General features: G+C 39.2%; 1 protein-coding gene across 4 annotated transcripts in view; it reads right to left on the bottom strand.

Moving 5' to 3' along the window:
* Window positions 1-21,548, bottom strand: part of DGKI (diacylglycerol kinase iota) — a 220,834-nt gene that overhangs the window by 99,217 nt on the left and 100,069 nt on the right. For all 4 annotated transcript variants that reach the window (XM_074902027.1, XM_074902028.1, XM_074902029.1 and 1 more), the window contains exons 7-15: window positions 18,024-18,095; window positions 17,363-17,479; window positions 11,094-11,168; window positions 9,778-9,873; window positions 7,848-7,930; window positions 6,367-6,427; window positions 2,832-2,945; window positions 2,119-2,256; window positions 867-945 (exon numbers count right to left, since the gene is read on the bottom strand). In XM_074902027.1, the coding sequence (XP_074758128.1) occupies window positions 867-945; window positions 2,119-2,256; window positions 2,832-2,945; window positions 6,367-6,427; window positions 7,848-7,930; window positions 9,778-9,873; window positions 11,094-11,168; window positions 17,363-17,479; window positions 18,024-18,095 (835 nt within the window). The remainder of the gene's footprint in view (window positions 1-866; window positions 946-2,118; window positions 2,257-2,831; window positions 2,946-6,366; window positions 6,428-7,847; window positions 7,931-9,777; window positions 9,874-11,093; window positions 11,169-17,362; window positions 17,480-18,023; window positions 18,096-21,548) is intronic.

The raw sequence follows: 21,548 nt of genomic DNA, 5'->3' as shown, positions 1-21,548 counted from the left end.
CCATCATGTATCCTGTTCTTTATTTAGCATGCCATTAGAGTGCTGTCTTTTCATCTTGAAATGACACTCTGATAGTATGAAAGTGAAGATAAGGAAGGCTGTGATTCAGAAAAAATACCTGCACATGAAGCTGTAACGACCAAAAGCTGAACACAGACAACTGAACAAGGTTTGTTTATACAAGCATGCTTGGCTAAACCATATAAATAGAGCTGTTTACATCAGTCCAGAGCCCGCTTGTTAAGGCACATTTGGATCTGTATGGGGTGGTATAACCACCATCAGCAGGGGACAAACAAGATGTTACAACAGCTCAAATTCCTGACACTTTCGTGGACATTAAAGCATTTCACTTTCATAAAGACACTTTGGGTCTGTACCAAGTCCAATGATACCATGCTATATTCATCCATAGGTAACAGCTGTTCAGTTTGAGAACACGATTAGCCTCCTGCTACTTCCACAACCCTACCGCTTTTCTCCTCACTCCACCTCCACACTTGCACCTGACTTAGGTTTGTTTTCCTTTCTGCTCTTACTCTGACACTTCTGCATCAGCATAAATCTTCTTTATATCTGTACTTGGTATCTCCTTTAGAAGATCAAAATCTTAGAAAAGCTCCCCTTTTAGCCCTTTTCCTCCAGTGAAAGCCATTTTTGAAAGCCATTTTTCCTTGTACTTTTTTTTATTTTTAAATCATGAAGTCCCTTGGAAACTCAATAACTTCCTACTTGTACATAGCTTGGTTTCTGACATTCCAGCTTTTCTTCTAAATTATAAGAACAGGATGTTAAATTCAACTCCATTTGTAACCCATAAAATAACTGCCCGTTCCCAAGGCTAAGGAAATAAAAAGTTCTATTACCTCTAGATTCATGGAACTCTAGTGTAACATGTGCATCAAATCCAAGGCTGAAGTAATTATTGAAGACACTGAGAGGAAGCTGTAATTGGATAATAAAGAGACATGTAAAAATAACACAAATGAAGCTTTCCATGACACACCAGGAATTAACTACTTTAAACCTGGCATCTCATGAAAACCTATGAAGAAAAAAGTGGAATGTATCAGGGAAATGTATGCAGAAGGTTGCTTTAAAGGTTAGTAATGGCTTGTGGAAGATGATCAGATACAAAAGCCCAAGGAACACAAACATATCTACAGCGCTCCATGATCCTATATGTATCTTTGTAAACACAAAAGGCTCCTTATGCTATCAGTGAGATTTCCCATAATGCTGCTCCACTTAACATGTCAATACAATGGTTTTCCTAATTGCTGGCACTTCAAGCTCAGCATGGCAAATGAAACTCAAGCTGTGTTCTTCCTGCTTCATACATAACCAGGAGCAATGCAAGTCCCAGACATGAAGCCCTAAATCTATTGAGGATGCATGAGGCAGGGAAGAACACATCTGGCCTCCTCATTACACACACCCCGCAGGGTTGTAGAGAGAGAACAGTAGCATCCAATAGATAAACTGGAAATTGTAACTGAGAACAGGAAAATGTTTCACACAATCATTTTTTATTTTTTTTAATGATTGTAATACTTTCAACATCTCCAGTCCAAATGACATATTACTATAAATGTGATCCCCTCAAATAAATGTTTTCCCACTCTTCAACTATCAAGATACCCTAATGGAGATTATATGGAGACCCACACACAAAGAAATTAAATACAAAAATACACTACACCTTGCTGTAAAGTAGGAAACAGTTGGAATCCATTAGCAAAATCCTAAGGAATAAAATTCTACATCCTGTTTTTAGTTTTGTCTAATTTAGGAATGGATGGTAGTCACAGGGTTGCTTCTCCTGCCACCCCAGGTTAACTAGAGGAAAAAAAAACAACGACCTTTCAGATAAAATAACAGGGATTTTTTCCAGGATTTAGTTCTTGAGATAAATGCTTAATGTCTGGGAGTTACAAGCAACAAATAAATTGCTGGTATGCATTATGTTTCACACACCTCTGGAAACACCGGCAGATGACAACAGCAAAAGGAGCAGATGCAAACAGAATTGAAGAGTTTTGGAGCTTCCCCACCCATGCAGCTTATGGTATAACCCAAAACATCCTATAGTCTCTCTGGGAAAAAGAAAGCTCTAACCTTACGTGCCCCATCCTCCAGTTCATCCTGTGGCAAATCAGGATTGCGCTCAACCTGGAGATTCCAGCGGTCCAGCTGGACAATGGTCCCATCTTCTACATGGCACAGGATCTTGGACACTGGTTCATCTGTGTAACCCTGACAGCAGAGTTCCACCAGAGCATCAGCCATGGACAGTGAAAGCAAAGCAAGTCACTCACCAGTTATCTGGCAGACCTCCCTCCTTTCACACAGGCCTAAAATGCCAGATCTAATGTTCCTAAAAACACCTCAAAACATTGCTAAATTTTGATATATCAAACACATAAACAAGCTATTGCTGAGGTGCACAAGTCTTGTGCAGACAAAGTGAGGTCATAAGGAGAAGAACTCTATATTTGCCTTGCTTGGAATAACTCCAGTGGTATTGCCAATAACAAATATAGAGAAATAAAGTTTAAACTATGCTTAAATTAGAAGTCTGAATATCCTCCTCATTACTTGGTCTGAAATACCAGGCAGATACATATACGTACACTTTTATTACAGCTACTACATCATTAGTAATTCAAGATCCCAGACTGGAAATTGAACCAAACTATTGTGCCTAACTGAAGTACAGCTTGGACACAGCCCTGCTTGCTACTTTAGCCAAAATGAAGTTCCACCCTACACAGCTAAATCGGAGCAGCAAGTTGAGACCCACATGTAAGAGTACCCCAGTCAGTGCTTACCCCACCCCAGTTGAGGGTACGGGCAAGGTCATTCCCAGTGCCAAGCGGAAGGACAGCGACAGGAGGTGGGGGGCTGAGTTGCAGCTCATCAAGGATGGAGAGGATCCAGCCCACCTATAAAATGGGAAATGCAGAGAACCGATAGTCACAAAGATAAAAACGGATGGAAAAAAGGAAAAATATGTATTTTGATCATATGCCTTTTACAGAGTAAAACAAAAGGGAGAAGAATGAGGATATCTGAAATTTAACCCTAGAACTGCTCCATCTGAGGTTTCACTTTCGGAGAACAGGTACAGCAGTTTTCATTAAGTTCCTGTGCAAGCAGAAGCAATGGGATGTGAACACTGGTTATCTTTAACAGCACACAGAGATACCGAGGAAAGCAAGCACATAAGCTGCCATTCTTTAAGCAAGAAATGAAAACCCATAAAATTACACCTGGTATTATAAGGTAGCCTAGACATTGCTCTGAAAAATACTGTATGTAAAAATGAGTGAAGAATAATATAGACAACTCCTTTTTTATTTTTAAATTGCTGTTATGCTAAAGGAAACTAAACTTTTGACAGCTGTTATGAATGAAGATGCAAGAGACACATTAAAACATATGGTATCTCAGAGCATGTCCTGGAGTAGAGGGTCCAACTGAAGTCAAGCAGGGACTTGCTCACAGGTCTCCCATTACCCAGACAAGAGACCTTAGTGCTGAATTATTTCACTCAGTGCAAAGCATAATATATATATATATGTATTCTAGTCACACGTATATAAAAGACTAGAATTAAAGAAACTCTAATGCTCAGTATTGAAGACTGGGTTGGAATGATGAATCTGGCTCTTTTGTATTGCAAGGTATTAGGTATTTTAGAGAGTCATTTCTCTCTCCTGTCCCTATTCTGGACTATGTAAAATTTAAAATAGAAATCTAGCCAGAAGGAACAAATTACTGTAAAATTTCCAAGGGGGGAAAGAATTGTTGCTGAAGATGCTATCAAACTTTTTATGACTGAAATAGGACTATTTCTTAAATTATTTCTCACCTTTAAAAAAAATTAATTCCAATCTTTGAAAGAACCTGTGCCACATTTTAAAATAAAGAAATAAGGAAAAATAAACATAAGATAATAAAGTGTGATTTATTTTTTTTTTCCTAATGCCAGTGTTCAAAGATGCATCTCTACTGGAAATGTGAGTTTTTAAATAAGACAGAAAACTGAAATCCTAACTGCTGCTGGACAGGATTTTTTCTCTCCCAATTAATATAACTATGTTTTTAAATAGATTAGTAACCCAAACTGGGATGACACTGGAGCTTCACAAAAGGTGCGCTGAATAACATGAATTGGGAACAACAGTTGGAATTTGAAGGACTGCAGAGGCAGTGGCCTCATAAAAACAGCAACCACCACACTATTCAGTATTCTACAGTATGTCTTTCACCATGACTCTTGACAGATAGATTTAGTTCTGTATAAATAGCATTCATCAGACAGCTACTTATCATAGCCAATTGTCCAATTATTAAAGCATTCATCTGGGATGTGCTCCTGTATGAGAGCTCATTGTCTGACAACAGTCATCTGAATCACAACTCATGAACTTGGATGTCACCAAAGGTACTTAAATCTATCATAAACACCATGGTAGGACTATGAGTCCTTAAGGAATTTTCAGAGGTAGGTAATCCTCTACCTTTCAAAATATCTGACCTTCAGTACTGATAACAGAAGACAGAATAAAAAGTCACCATAACTTCACTGGGGCCAGGACTTCTTAAAATCCTTTGTTATTAGCCCTTTGTCGTTACCACTGATTTAATCCATACATCTGTGCCTCAGCCTCTCACTGGTACAGGTAACATTACAATACCTACCACTTTTGTAAATGCTTTTAACTTATAAACAGAAACTTCAAATTACTAATTTGTATGTACAACATTGCTATTTAACTTGAGGTCATTTCTGACCCTTGTACAATAGTTTTACAATCAAGGACGACACAGACTCGTTTCCCTGTAAACAGAAAGCTCCTGACCACTTTGAAAACAAAGCTTTCCATTTATGCCCTGGAAAGGAACAGCCAGCAGCAATGATGGAAAAGTTACAATAAGTTCTAATTCACCTCAGTAATGCAAGGTAACATCTGGTCTCATTGAATATTCACTAAGTCCATTTGAGCCAGATTTTTCATTTCTAGATGGAATGGCTTTGGGAATAACTAGATATTAATTTGCTTCAAACTAAGCAGCAGCAAAGGTAATAGTGGAGTGCTGCTCATACTAATGAGAAGGTGCTGCCACCTGTCGCTTGCACTGCTCAAAGGGAAAACAGAGGATGGTCAGACTCAACATAGTTGCAATTCATTCCTATTTTAACATTTTCAGGATGAATTTTTTTTTCCCCTATTAAAATCCTGGCTTCCTCAGATGGAAGAAAAAGACTTTCAGAAACAGGCAGAAACACTTCTTTGCAGCTTATGCCTCCTGCTAAAGCAATGCCTTGGACATTTCTCAAGGAAAGTTCAAAATGCAGTAAGAGAGATCTCTTATTTTCCCAGGTACCAGAAAGACAGTAGTCTTGCAGGAGAAGCACTAGTATTTATAACCCCCCTACGGCTGTGGTTTTAAAAGAACCCACAAAAGCAGACCAGAAAGTTCTCCCAGAAATTCCAGCAAAGATGGGTTAAGGGTAGGGGTTCAGCTCACTACGCCATGCCCTAAACTTCTACATACATAACTATCCTGGCCAGTCATTACGCCTTGCCATTACCTTCCTTCCTACTGTTACAACTATTATCAAAGTCATATTTGGGGAACTGAGTTTCACAGAGATTAAACTGTATTTAAGCATTCAGTGGCACAAACTGATATTTACAATATTCCTAAGTATGGAAAGAGCAATACAGTTGTAATACTTCTGTTATCCACTCAGGGCCTACAGACCCTGAACTGTAGAGCCTGTCTCCAACTGAAGGTGCCTAAATCTTTTCAAGATCTGACACTATTTCCTTATCCAAGAACACACAGAAATTCAGTAGCAAAGACAGACACTGAACCTGGATTTGCCAGATCCCAAGCTAGTAATATGACCAATGCAATATTCTTCCTCACAAATGCTTTGAAGAAAAAAAAAAAGTGAGGAAACTAATTTTCTTTAGGCACAGAAGAGTCCCTGTTAATGACTGTACTTGGACATCATGGAGGCAGGAAGATTGAATGGCTCCAAGATATTGACTTAACCTACTAGACCCTCAGATCTATATAAATAGTGAGAGGAGGTCAGCAAAGTTAAGTCTTTATTTTTAAGCTGTACCAAATTTATATGCACAAAGCAGATAAGACCTTGGACATTAGTATCTGGCTCCACCACTATGCAAGCCAGGTCATACAGAAAATTTTTTAAAAATTTAAAAAGGTGGATTTCACAAGCGGAAGGTACATTATCTGGCTCTGCAAGCATCACAAGATGGGAAACCCACAACTGCAAGGAATTTAATGACTTGGCTGATGACTGCAGGCCTGCCAGGCACCTACCGTCCCATCCCCACCACAGGCCAGGATCCGCAGGTTTGGCACTTTTCTGTACAGCTCCAGCCTGGCCAGGAGAGGGAAAGGAAAAAAAGGGGGAAAAGTCAGAATAATAATGCAGATACTTTTTATGCATTTTGCAGAGTGACATAACCACTGCTTACTGCATTTTCAAATATTCATTACTAAGGATGTGGGTGGAAGAGGGAAAAAAATTTAAAAGTGTAATCTCAGTACTACCAAAAGCCTTGGCAATGAAGAAGCATCAGCCCAGGCAGCCTCAGCCAGCATTAGCTCCAACTCAACCTGAGCCCTGTGGCTCACTTCACACCTTCATACACACAAAACCACTAGGATGTGAAATGATGCCTTCCACCATGGTTAGGCATGAGGAGTATTTGATCAGTTTATCATGTTCCTAAGCTAAATCTGAAAGGCCAGATTCTCACGTTCCCTCTGAAGATGACAAAATCTTTCATTTTTCCACTATCTTAAAGCAAACAAATATAAACACTGAGTTTAAGCAAAACTTAGTGTTCCTCATCAGGATTTTCTGAGCCACCATTTCTGAGGCATGTAGAACATGACAATTTCTTCAAATGGTAATTACTTTTAACACCACAGAAGATACGGAAATCTAAGAGAGTTCTTTCTCTGAATATCTGATATAGGATACCGACAGCAGAGCCAAAAAAGTATCCATTGAAGACTTGCTCCTTTAGTTGCATGAAAGAGCCATAATGAAATATCCTGTAATGAATGGGGTACATTCACATGGAGAAAGCTGAGTGACCAGAGGACCTAATCCTCCTTTAACTTCATTACACATATTTGAAAACTGTATGGCTACCTTAAAGCTATACATCATGAGAGGATCAGCAGTGGAGGTGTTTCTTCAGGAAAAAAAGCTTAGGTGCCTTGAATAGCAGATACCTGGACCATTCTTATACAGGTAATTTATTTGATTTTACATTACTATCTTTCTGTGCTGCTTAACTTGTGAAAGTAGTGCTGAACAGATGGTTAAGTAAAGCAAGTATCCTCATCTCAACTACCACAGAAGGATGGTCTCTTAACCTTTAGCAGAGAGGATCATCCCTTTGAAGACAGATCCTCCCTCCCTTGGAAGAGGCTCACACTTCAGCTGTTGCCCAGATAAGCTGAGCTAGTTACTCAGCAATCAGAGATATTTGCATGCTGCTGTCACATATGGAAATCTGGAGGCAGCCTCACCCCACCCACCGTAATGCTCAGCCATTAGGGAATGGTCAGGCCCTGGCATCAGCAGTGAGTCTGTCTTGTAGCTATCTGGAACTGCCTCTGTCTGACAAAGGGGCAGCTTCTGATCTCTCCTCACAGAAGCCACCACTGCAGCCCTCCCCCTCACTACCAAAACCTGGATACATAAACCTCATACTCCCAGAACAACTTTGCTTTCCTGATCAGAAAGAATTATGGACCGAAGTGCTGAAGGCTCAAGTACTTACGCATCTCTTGGCCCTTCCTGAGAGAGATCAAAGACCTGGCGTGGATTCAAATACCACATAAACATTTGGAGAACCTTGGTGCCCTGGAAAGAAAGAAAAATCAAAGGAAGGCAAATTTTGAATAGTTTAATTATTATTAGAAATAAGTGTTCATTATTCACTATATTTGGACAGCGTTTCTTTCTTCTGTGCTTTAGAAAGTAAACAAACCAAGAAAAAGGCAAACTAGAAAATGGCAAAGCAGATGACTGCTCCATAGAATAGCAACCCACCAATCTGGGCAGGGTGCATATGCATACATATAGACTGAATTTAACACCACAGATCACTAATGGTTCATAAGAACAGTCATTTGGGGTCAGATCAAAGGTACAGGTCCCACAGCAACCTGTTCTCCTGCCTCTCACCACCTGCAACAAGAAGAAACATCCATTATCCCACACCACCTTCAGTCATACGTGACAGCAAGAACAGACTCATGGGCAAAGACACCATCATACTGAACAGTGTCCTGCCCAATATCCAAGCAATGATGATGCTCTGACCTTCACCATCACCACCATGAACATTCATAACTGTAGCCTTCTACCATCTAATGAAGCAGGAGCCAAGGACTCTATAGCCTACAGCCGTCCCAATGCTCCCTCACTCAGTACAGTGTGGACAACCCATCACCTGAAGATATAGTTTCTGCTTTCTCAGACTCTTGGGTTCATATTCTAGACACTCTTAATTCCTTCCTTCATGTTCTACCCAGACACAAAGTGGCAGGATCTCTTGCTAGCAGAAGAGGGTTAAGAACCCTATGGGATAAACTTGTATCCAAAAGTAATTCAAGAATGCATTTCAGACATGGCCTGGGAGGTGCAAGTTAGGAATTTTCAATAGCTCCCACTTGTGAAGGATGGCTCTTCTGTCTGACACCTTCCCTTAAGTGGAGAACTAAGAATAGCAGTCAAAGTGCCTATGAAAATGTATAAGAACAGAGAAAATAAATGGAATGTTTGCTGTAGGTATTCTCCCAGCCTCAGCTATTTGCAATTCACAGAATTCTTGAGCCAGAGGAGGATACAGAACTTCAGTAACCTTCAGGGTTTTCTCTCCAAATCTCTCCTTCAGCCCATGTAAACTTTTAGCATCTGCAACATCCTATGGCAAGGAGTTTTAGAGATGAACGCCATACTTACTGTGAGAAGGACTGACTTTTTTCTTTGTTTTGAATCAGTCTTATCAGTTTCCTTTGATATCCTCCCTAATTCATCTAACAGAGGAGAAAGTGACAGTGGCTATGGTATTCTCCATCTCTATAAGCCTCTGTTGTATCTTTCGACAATCTTTTCCTTTCAACTAGAAACTCCTGTTTATCAAAAGGCACTCAGATTATTTGATATTCAAAAAGTGGCAGAACTAATCTGAAAAACATTCACTTGGATAAGTTTTAATTCCAAGAACCCTAAGAAAAAAGTGCTGCATGTAAGTCACTAAAACTTAGTTCTCTGGTACAGTACAAGACCAGAAATTATTTTTAAATGCCATAAGAATGTGTCATCTCACATTCACTAATTTTACTAGACTTTCTTAGTAAAATTAATCCACTTTTTGGATTAAAAAAAAGAATCTTCATTGGCAATTCAGATTTTATGCAGAAAGATTAAGCCTTCTGAAAACCTCCAAACTATCATTTTAGATTACTTTCAAGAATCTGAAGATAGGAATACAACTACTCAAATACTGAAGTAATCATTTCATCCATCCAATTCCACTGAAGTTGAAAGGGCATTCAACAGCAAGGACCTCTTCTGAGGACTGCAGTGGGGCATAGAGTTCTTCCTATCTGACTGACCAAGAACTAGTCTCATTTGCAGAAACACTGTTGTTAAACTACAGCTTTGTGACCTGGATCCAGATGGAAAACAGATTATGTTCTTACCTGATTTCCTCCACTTTTTGGATTGACAAAAACCAGCAGTGGCTTCATGAGTGGAGAGGAGATAGGCTTTATCACAAATGGCCGACCTTTGTTATCCTGAGGATCAGAAACAAGGAACAGCTTTAGAATAGGCTATGTATGTTTCCCTGGCCTAACATGTGCAGGAGACCCAACCTAGCTCTGACAAAACTGCCTCAGGTACTGGAAATAGTACAGCCATGTTAATGTGGTATTCACCTGCGACTAATTTATTCTAATGAGACAATGAAGAAAATAATAGGGAGGGAAAAGTCACTTCAGGCCAACACAAAACTGTTTTTAAATTTTACTCAATACTGATTTCCCCAAAAAGCAATTACTCACACTGTGCTAATGTGTCAGATAAAGTGCTATTTCTAATATGAACACTTTTTCAATGGAAAATAGAATGACATAAGCTACTTATTTCATTTACAAGACAAGTTGTATCAGCACATATTTGCACTTATTTGCAGATGATCTGTTTTCGAATTCTTGGCCTTGCTGCCCTCCCACCTTTGAACAAATGCCACAGGTCAAACATGACATGTCAACGAGAAAAATATTTGCCTCCCTACCCCTGCAGGACACCGGAGAGCCCAGCAGCGAGGGCACTCTCTTGGGCTGTGGAAGACACAGATTCAGATTTCTGGTCTGCAGTTCTCCTACCACCCAAGCAAGGACCTTAACCAGAGAGCCTTGGCTAAGCAGAGGTAAGCCTCCCTCCACCTCTCCCATGAGGCTGTTATTCCTCTGTATAACTAATCCACTAGTCAGTATCTGGAAACAATGTCTTTTATAAGTTGCATGGTAAATCAAACCATCAGATCATTCAATCCGTTTTCTCTCTCTCTCTTTGTGGCCCAATGTCAATGTTCACACAAACAGAATATTTCTAATACGAGATCTCCAGGGGGAGACACCCTCAAACTGGACCAGACCCTTGCATCAGTGCATTCACCATGGATTTCACAGCCCCAGTTTCACACCCCTGCTCTGCCTAGTGCAAACCAAGGGTCTGAGCTGAGTCTCTTACATCCCAAGGGAACGGTGTTTCATTAGGCTGCTGGTCCTTCTGGAGTCTGGTATGTTGTTTCTTGAAAAAAATCAACTCAGCAAATAAAACTTCTCATACGGGTTTTATCAAAACTGATCTCTCCTCACAACAAATTCAATAGCATGGAATTTTCCAGTGGAAAAAATATATTAAACACTGTAGTAAAAGAATTAAACTTTAAAGTCTGCATTTAGACATTTAAACAAAGGGAGCCTGATTTCCAAAGCACTTTAATACCTACTTCATTGCCTCTTTTGCTGGCTTTTCTTTTAAAAGATGTTCTCTTCTTTCGCCGTGTTGAAGTCTTTAATGAGTTCTACATCAAAAGAAAAAAGAATACATGAAAAGCAAAACAAAATTTAGAAGACAGGCCCAGACAGAGCCCCTTTACGAAGCTCTTCCATGCATGTCCACTTGGAGAATGATAAGAGTATCTGGCACATGCTTGAGATTTAAATTACATGCGCTGCATGCTTTACACTTCCACACCACCGTTTATGGAGAAAGCCACACACGGAGACCAGACTGGTGCTTTGGAACTGGAAACTTTCCCACGCTGTGAGGGGGGAAAAAGATCAGATGCTCCCATAGACTCACATAACACCACATGTTGTACCTGCCAACCCTCCCAATAGGGGTAGGAGACGCCCATTTCCCCTTCGGGGCTCCAGTCTCCTGCCCAATCAGGCTCGTCTCCTGGTATGGAGACCACCTGCATAAAGATGTAATAAAAAACATGATAAATGAGATATTTTTCATGTTTTTTTTAGGAAAGAAAACAACAAGTTTTAGCTCTGGCAACCATTATGACTCAACATAACGTAGGCCACCATGGCGAATGATGCTGGCACTGTGGACTCAGTTCCAGCCTATCAAGAAACTTGTGTGTTTATCTACTAAGGAACAAACTGAACTGTTAAAATTTAAGTATTTGGGTGAGGGAGGTGTTTGTGAGGGGTTTTTTTACTTTGTTTTTAAATAACAGTATCATTTAACTACATAGAAAAAAGCATAAAACCTCTTGTATTTTTGCAGAACTTACTAAAATAGAACTTGCATCAGAGCTATTCTGCAGGCTGGCAATAGCCTGCTCAGCGATACTGAACCAAAAGTTGTTCTAGTGTGGTAAGAACAGGCCAAGAATGGGAATTTTATTTATTTTTTAATTATTTTAATTCAGTAACTGAAGTCATACCTGCAGGAAACCCTAATCCCTTCCATGTGATTGAAATTTTGTATTATAGGAAATACTGTAAATATTTTTGCAGTATTTCATCTTCCAGTCTAGCCATCTCCAGGAAATAAAGTAACACAGGAATTAGAAGAAAGTTTATTGATTATTTTCTCGCTTCAAGACGGGAAGCAAGATCCACTCAGCTCATCCAAAAGTTCATTTCTGCCCTGACCTTATTCAAAAGAGTACCACTAATGAAAAAAGTCAATGAGCAGAGATCATCCAATCCATAAGCAGTGACATCTGTCCTTAATCCTGCTTGCTAACCAACGTTAACAAGAATAGCTACTAGATTCTGCTTAACACCTAACAACCACTGCCAGAATTTCAAGACTTCAGTACAACACATGAGACACAGAAATTAATGTTTCCACATATCTAAGAAGTTAAGAAAACATAACAGCTATCTAGCTCAAATACCTAAAGACACCATCCTTTTTCACCCAGACCAGGAGAAGCCTGATGCAGACCACAAAGTTCCCAGCTTTTTGTCACCTCTCAACATTCCTTGTGGACCAGGTTATAGTCATGCCTTGTTGCTTACTGAAAATACTGAAGACAAGACAGCTCTGCAGAGCAACTGCAGGACACTTGCCCTTTTAGACCATACTTTGAGAAACCACCTTAAAAAGTGTTTGTACTTTGATCACTAATACAAAGTGATCTCGAAAGCATGAGAAACCAAAGACTGCACTGACTACAGAAGTGCATCAGCAATATCATCTGCATGGTGTTTCATCGCCCTACTTCAGTATTCAGATTGACTGTAGACAAAAGTGTTTACGTCAATAGAAAGGTAGAGGACATTACTCTCAAAGCTGACTCCCATGGGGGCATTAGCCTAGTTCCTCAGCCATTCTCTGATGAAGGATTCTCCTCGGAGCAGGGCATAACACAGGACAGAGAGAGGAGATCTAGTCTATCCACAGTCTTGCCAGCAGTCCGCTGAATGGTCAGGGGCATGTCAAGCCTTCTCCCTGTGCTTCAGTCTCTCCAAGTGTAAAATTTAAAATATTTATCCTGCTGGTTAAGTGCAGTGAATTCACCTGGCAAATATTAGTCTGTAACTCAGGTTAGGTATTATACCAGGCAAGTACTTAACTGTATCTCTGGAAGAAACACTGTACTTGTTATTCTACCTCCACAATGGGTGGACCCAAGGTCAGTGAAGTTCTTCTGGAAAGGGCAAAGACAGTTCAGTAAAATCCTTACTATTTTTAAAAGAATAATTTAAAGAATGTTTAAATGTAGTTGTCATTAAATCCCATTATAACTTACATCTTTCCTTGCCTATGGGGGGTGGGGTGGAAGAGGCATACAGCTATATTAGAGAACCTGTTTTAGTCTAAGCCTCTATTCATGACTGTAACAATTTTTATTTCCACACTCAAAAAAGGCACTACAATATGCTATGTCAAAACTACGTTATTTTACCTTTTTTTTTTTAAATATGCTTTCACCTGCAGTGTTAAGACAACCTAAAGCTTTGCTTTAATGATTGCAACTGCATGCACATATCAGATGAAAGACAAAAAAACTCCTTAACCATATACAGGTTATGTAGAAACATGCAGAAGAATAACAGCCAAGAGTAATCATCAATCCTCGTACACTGAAGTGAAGAAATGGATGCATATTGCCTTGTCCACCTAACAAGGTGATGAGTATTTTACAAACATATAATGTTATTCAGCAAAGTACCTGATAGCAAAGCATACCTTTAAATGGGCACCATATGTAAATCCTAACTTGCCTCTAGAGAGAAAACCTCTCCCTTGTGGATGTCAGTTTGACCATCTTCAAAAAGAAATTTTTCATATTATTGAATGGTCAGTATATTTCTCAGTGAGCTTAGCTAGATGAATAAAAGAATTGGAGTCCTTGTATGGTGTCAGGTGGCATGAGGGCCACAATCTCAAAAGCAAATCCAACGGACCCTTTCAACATTTTCCTTTAGATCATTTCAGCCTTCATTTTCAAAGGCTTTTAGCATCTGGACTCCAAATGATTTAAATAATGAACAGTCTTTGGGAAGGTCAATCTTGACCATCTTCTGGTTGTTCAAAAACCACCATCAGACAAGCCAGCTGAACTCAGCAATTGAGGAAATAAAGAAATAAACCCAGAAATATAAATATTCACTAACACTTTTAAAAGATCCTCAAAGAAGGAGAAGAAAACACCATGTTTACTCACCTTGAAAAGAAAAAATTGGAATTTTACAGTTACTGCCTTTGCCTTCCCAAACAGAAGACAGACTGAATCAGTAAGTATATCAGCCAGATCCTCCTTATTATCTACTTTCCTCTCACAACATAAGCATATATCAAGTCCATTGCTAGAGCTAACATGACTTGGGCTACCAAACCTCACCTATAACAGAACACCAACAGTCAACAGGGATGACCTACTTTCATCACAAACTAGGAGATGGAATTGATTTAAACCCCAGGAAACAGAGTTGGTATCACAGTATAGAAGCACTAGAAATCCATAAAGAAGTTACAGAAGTGGCTCACATTATGAATAACATGGATAGGTATTGGGAGTTTTCCATTCATGTAAATGGGTCATTACATATAGGGCTACCACCGATCCCAAAGCGATTTCAACCATTCTGAATATTCCTCATCTTGCAATCAATTGCTTGCAAGAAGCAAAAGCTCCCCATTTAGAATGTAGGTTGTCAACAGAGATTTGTCCTTAACCAATTACACCATGAAGCTTCACTACAACATTGCTGGTAATCAGAGGGGGAGTGTGCTCTTTATTCAAGCCCAATATTTGATAGGTGGTGACCCACGTGGTACAAAATAAGCATGGAAAACCATTTTTGTAGCAATAAAAAATTAAAAATTAGGGCAAGATTTTGCTACAAAAAGCCATCTTATTTGCTTAAAAGAAACAACCAAACAGGATGAAGGCACCAGTAAAATTAATTTCATATGAGTAGGGAATTCAGTTCAGGAGTTGCCTGTGACCAATGTAAGTAGTTAATTAGAGCTGAGGAAATATTTTATAACAAAAAGGCTTCTAGCCAAATTTATTCCGGTTGTGGAATATGTGAAAAACAGATTGCTGGTTACACATTTATTTACTATCTGAATTTACAAAATTTTGTGAATATTGTGTTTATATTCTGTGGATTGAATGCACTGAAGAGTTTCATAGTGTTTACCAAGTGTTCATATAGGGTGAAGAGGGTTATAATACACAGAAGTAGAGCTGGCCAGAAACAGCAGGAGAGGAGAAAATAGTTCCTAAAAAACTAATAAATAACAAGCCTTGTGCCAAAAATCTGAAAACACATCTGAAAGATGCGTTAGTATTTTCTACAGCAATAAGGATTCATTCCCCAGAACTAATAGCGCAATGGGTGCTGTTAAGAAGTTGCATGGAAATATGCCCATATTTCTTTCTGATTAGCTAGATCAAAATCATTTTGATCTAGCTAATGCTTCAATTACTCAAGATAGGTTTTTTTTTTTCATGCTACTGACCATGAATTTCAAGGACTCAAGATGTGATGGAGAGGGAATATTGCATTGAAGTACTTCCTCTCCATTCATGACTCAGGCACACAAAGCGACATTTTAAATCTTTATTTAAAAGCATTTTTCCCTTGAATTCTAATTAACTAGATCAGATTTATTTTTTTATTGGAACTTTTCTGAAAAAAATAACAGACAAGAAATAAAATTCTCTAATAATATTATAAGGAAGGTATCCTGCTTTGGTCAAATGACAAATCAAAATAAAATTACAACTGTTGATTACTTTTTTTTACTAAATAAAATAAAAATTAAAAAGATTGAAGAAAGGCTGCTTTTAGTAAGGTCAGTCATGGATACATCTATCAAATATGACACAGGTGCTGAAAATTAGCCAAGGAGATCAAGCACCTGTCAAGGACTCAGATTCTTCAAAAAGAGAGGAAAAAAGATTCTTCTGGGGGAGGGTGGAATAAAACTAACAGAGAAAGAAGAGTGTGGGGAGAAAATACATATGCCAAAGAAACCTTTTTTCTTCATAATGGAGGTGGCTAGGGATCTTGCCTACTCTCTCTGGACCTAAAGGAGAAATAGCGGTCTCCTTGGACAACTTTGATTAAGCTATACATATATTTCCCCTCCCCCTTCCCACCTTGTCTTTAATATCCAGCTTATTAGAAATGCTATTCATGCAAAAATCTGACAGTCATATTCCTAGACTGGAACTAAAAACTGAACAGCATCACAACTTAAGACTTTTTTCCAGTTTTATGGGACTAATTTTGTCTTGCTACCTTGCCCACAGTCTAAACTTCTCAGCTTCTTGTTGACAAGCAGGACACAGAGCCAGAAAGCCCAGGGTCAGTTCCCAAGGATGGACACACTAACATTAAGAATGACACATCACTACTCTAAAACCAGCATTCCTGTCAATGGAGGAAACTACAAGAAAACATGAGTGGGAAGTTCAAATATCCCAGAGACTATTCATTTCAGAAGAAAACAAACCAACTTGTTTCAGTGCTTGTGAATAAAACTTTTACCAGCATTTCTGACTCCCTGATATGTTCAAGTGTGTGTTTGTCTGTTCAACCTGGAGTGAAAACAGACTTTCAAATAAAAAAATACTTCTTGCATGATGTGAATCCCCTTTTAATTTTTGGCCAGCTCTCTTTTGGATACCTTTTCTCCCTATTGTGTTCACCAGTGAATTATCCTCTCCAAGATGTATCACATCCATTACAAAAGCTCTGAAGTCTAACGTTTGTTACCTACAACTAAATGAGCACATGGGCTTATTGTGGACATTCAACAAGCACAGACGTAAATAAGATGTGATTGTTTAAATGACCATTGACAGAAAAATCAGAAGGATGCCAGTCCAACTACAGCAAATTCTTACTGCAGTTCAAGTGAATGTTTGCGAACAGTTTTTCCCTGTATTTGCTCAGCTCTATTTAATGAAACATGCTTGACTGCCTGCAACACAGGGGATTTCTTTCAGTATGCTCACTGAACTCACAGTTAGAGGAACAAATCTGAGCTGGATTTGCTCAGAACAGAAGTCAGGTTTGTTGCTAATCATCCCAAACAGGGAAATCTACTAAAGGGCTGGATGGAAGTGCGGGAGAATACAGGTTCATAATCACCATGGATGTATGCTGGGTTTCAGGGATAGAACAGGGTTGAACAAGCATGCCTTAGTGAAGGAGTACCGAGCGGCAAAGCCAGGTTGGCCCTGTGCAGCCATACAGCTCCAGAAACAAGACATCAGCATGCAGTTACCTGAGGTTTCTTCACCTTAATGATCCAGGTGGGAGGCACAATGACAGCAGCGTGAGCCCCCAGGGAACATGGCTCCTCAATGTGATGTAGCATGAAACAGGTGACTTTGTTATGAAACTGGAAGAGAGGAAAAGAGTCAATAAGGAGATCAAGACAGACAAAAGGGAAGCACAGAGAGAAGCAAGAGGGTGATGATACAAAAACTGGAGCAATGTTCCCAACTCCACCATCTTCAAGTTCTTCAAATCATGGAGTTTTAGGAACATATAACTAAAGATCATCCTGTCTAGCCATGCCTTCTTACCAAAACAACACTCCAAAACCAGAAAAACCCAATTACTCCTACTTAAACACAGATCGCAGACTGAAGACCACAACCTAGTCTGATGCAGCTGTGTGTATTAAGAGCCCTTTGGCTGAGCTAGCAGCGGCAGGGCATTGATGGGAGGTAGCCAGCGACTACGTTGTGCAGCAAGAATCTTCTCCTAGAGGACTCATGTCAATCAGTTATAGTGTCTTTAAGCAAAATTAACAGAAATGGCAAAACTGGGGGGGGGGGATTCACAGAGAGTGAACCCTACGAGCCAGGAAACATGAAATTGCTTTCAGTATGGCCACTCAATGAAGCTGCCACCAGTCTCCCTGAGTATTGTTCACTTACCGCCAGCTTGCACCAGGAACAACTGATGGCCACAATCTCTTTACTATGGAAGGAGAATTTTTGCTGAAAGCCCTAGAACAAGCAGGAAAAAACACCATTAAATTCCTCCTGGCTACAAGCAAATTTACACCTTTAACTCTTGCCAGGTGACTGTGCTAGGCTAAATCAGTTCACTGAAGTCAGATACATTGGTTCAGCCTCAGATCTCTTAAACACCAAACAGATTTTTGGAGGATAAAACAGAGAAGGTTCGTCAACTGGGGAATTCTCACACACATTTCTAAAAACACTTCTCCAAAATTTTATGCTTTTTCTTAGATTTTGCAGTTAAAAACAACCGAAGAAGAAAAAAAGAAATGCCTATTTTAATGGATTTCTACAGATCTAACATTCAGGTTTTCTGTTGAACAAAACATTCCCTCATTGCAGTGTTGTTTGCTCTAAATATAAACATGAATTTTAGTTGTTTTTTTTTTAATACAGAGGTGAATCAACTACAATACCTGTGTGGAAAAGTTCTGATAGGGAAATTAAGTTTATTGTTTTGTTGAGCCAACTCAGACCAAAATCTTTTCAGTAAGTTTCAAAAAACCAAGATGGCCTGATTCAGATCAGACAGATAAAAGAAAATATTTCTTTGTAGTTTTAAAAAGTGCCCACCATTAGCACGAAATATGAGATTTTACTCTCTCACAGAAGAGTTTAATTTTGTAAAATGCAATTTCAGCAGATATATCACTTTGCTCTGAATTCCAAGGCTGAAAAAGCCCATTAGGTCATATACACCCTTCTTGCATATAACACAGTCAGTAAACGGGAAGTTAAAGTTACAGGCTAAAAATTTGCGTTCAGTTAAAGCTTATTTTCACTAGAGAAAGAATTGATGTGGGTTGATGGCTGCAGAGGTGGAAAATCCAGAACTTCACTGAACAGTTTGTCATAGTCACCTTCATTGCTTAGATTTGAGATTTGCAGTCATCTGGATCCTTTATTCATTAGATTCTGTCAAGTCTCTCCCTAGTACACTGAGTAGCCTGTTACTACCCAGAATCTTCTCATTCAGTTTCTCTATCAAGTCATGAATTTGTGAGCCAGCTTTATTTTCAGCTAACTGAGTTTTACCTACATCTCCTACATGCTGGGCAATGCCCAAGACCCAGTGCAAACATTATAATCTGATTTAGTAACACCCAAGAGGACACTACACCTCACTGCTTCTATAATCAAGGTACTTTTTACCCTAACTGCTGTTGAAAGGAAGATGGACACCCACAGGAAAAATGAGCCTATTAGTGCTCAGTGCAATGACCATGTCAAGCACACTGAGAAGGAGAATTAAACAAACAACGAAAAACCCATCCAGAGATGCAATGGTCTTGTTAAGTGAGGGACCGAGCTACAGTCTGTCCATACGTGGTAGTTGAGGACAACCCTACTGATACCCTGAAGAGGAGAAGGCTCTACATGTCTGTCTGCCATGCAGAAGGGCACACTGCAGTTGCTTCTTCAGGTGTCCTCAACATGTATTCAAACCAGCTTGCCAGATGGACTATACCACAAAGGCCTACTCCTAACACCTCTGCCTAGATTTTTTTTTTTTTTTAAATCCTTTCCCTAATACCTCAGGGTTCACGTTCAGAGAAGGTTATTCATAATGATGGTGATTTGGCATATTCAGATTTGGTAATAGAGCATGGACAAATGGCTTCACAAAGGCAAGCTGGCTAGCTGCTTCTTGCTGGGCAGATCTAGTCTGCCATTCAGTGGGGGCACAAAAACACAGTGACAGCACACACGATACGAGTGCTGGAACAGAGATCCGACACTGGACAAAACGTTCTCTTCTCATTCGCTTTAGTAGTGCTTCTTGATGTTTCTCACAAATCTCACTCTTTCTTGTTGCAAAGTGTATTTAAAAAATTATTTCAGCCCCTCATGGGCCTGAAATGTTTTGTTTTGTTCTGCTTTGTAACAATCATGGGAGAAATTCTTCTCTCCCAAAACCTCCACTAATAAAACCTAAAATTCAGTACATTAACTCCACAGCCTATCAGTTGCGTATTTTAAACATATGGACTGAGCAGCTTGTCTGGTTCTGGATGGACCGTTTTTCATTTATTTAGTAAGCCATTTAGCTTTTAGGGAGTCATTAGAGAAAATGATACAGCAATAAAAACATATTAATGATAAGTAGCAATAAACCACCACTTTTCTTCCTCAAATTGCTTTACAAATGTGAGTTAATTCCTCCTAAGGATACATGTTTGAGGTAAAATAGGAATTATTTGAAAGCTAACATTAGAAATACAGGAACTGATAAAGTGATACACTGCAGGTCACAGTGAGATTTGATGGGGACTATCCGATTGAAACACTGGAGACCCCCATATTCCAACAGAAATCATCTCTTCTGTCTTTTCTCAGTGAGAAGGAAAATTAAATTTCAGCTATCTTGTTCCTGGGTCACGCAAGGTGGTCTTCTGCACAAATTTAGAAATTTTTTGATAGAAAATTAATTTCACCTTTGTGAGAATATCTGCCTAACAGTACCTGATCAGCCCTGGTTCACTGGCACCCAATTCCTGTACAACACATGAAATCTCATGGTGTGAGCTGCTCCTGCAGAAATAAACAGTTTTGCATACCAGAGGAAATATATTTGGAGGCAAAGAGCACCTGAATCCCCAGCCTGTATTGGTGATTACAATCTGTCTAAGTAATCTGGATCAAAGTCCACATTATAATAGAGACACCCACACACACAAACAGAGCATGTAGCAATGATTAGCTTTAATATGTTTTGATTATATTCTCAAGTGTGTTTATCATTAAAGAGTGTTTTCACATCAATGTTAGGGCTACTAATAATCTTTTTTTGCATGTATTTTCCTATTATATTTATTCCCTTTTTAATGCTCTCAAAGATATTTCAACACATTACTGTAGGAAAGCCAGGTATTATTACAGCTTAAATACAGACAACAACAGAAGCATTTGGATGGTGATCTCTGCTAAAATAACAAAGAACTAGAACTGCCTTTCAGGTACTAGAAATTTCAATCCTACCATTATATGCAGAGAAAACATACAGCTCTGCATCAATCCACAGGCCTTTAAAGGGACCAGTAACTGAAAGAGATAAACACCACAGCTGCACACTGTGTGTATAGCAGACACACTGCTTTGGACACCACAGAAAGTAAAAAATAAAATGTCTGTTTAGTAGGATAGCCCAAGGTGCATTCTCAGCCTCAAAAAATCCCTAAGCCATTGGTAACTGGAAGTATATGAAGAACAGATCACTTCATCCTTAAGCTCCTATTACTGCACAGTCATGAACTGGATGCCAGACCACACGGTCTTAGCATTCTAATGTTGTATTACAGAAAGCCAAAAAAAAAAAAATCTGATTTCTCTGATGATCCCAGGTCACAAACAGCTGATAAGAGCTAAAAGTAACAAAACTACCTTTTTTTCCCCACCTGCAAGAGAAAGAAATGAGTTCTTCAACATCATGAATGGTGT

This window comes from Athene noctua, chromosome 3 (assembly GCF_965140245.1).
Source record: "Athene noctua chromosome 3, bAthNoc1.hap1.1, whole genome shotgun sequence".
In the NCBI taxonomy this organism is placed as follows: domain Eukaryota; kingdom Metazoa; phylum Chordata; class Aves; order Strigiformes; family Strigidae; genus Athene; species Athene noctua.
Note: the sequence above shows the minus strand (reverse complement) of the source record. Positions and strands in the feature narration are given on the sequence as shown.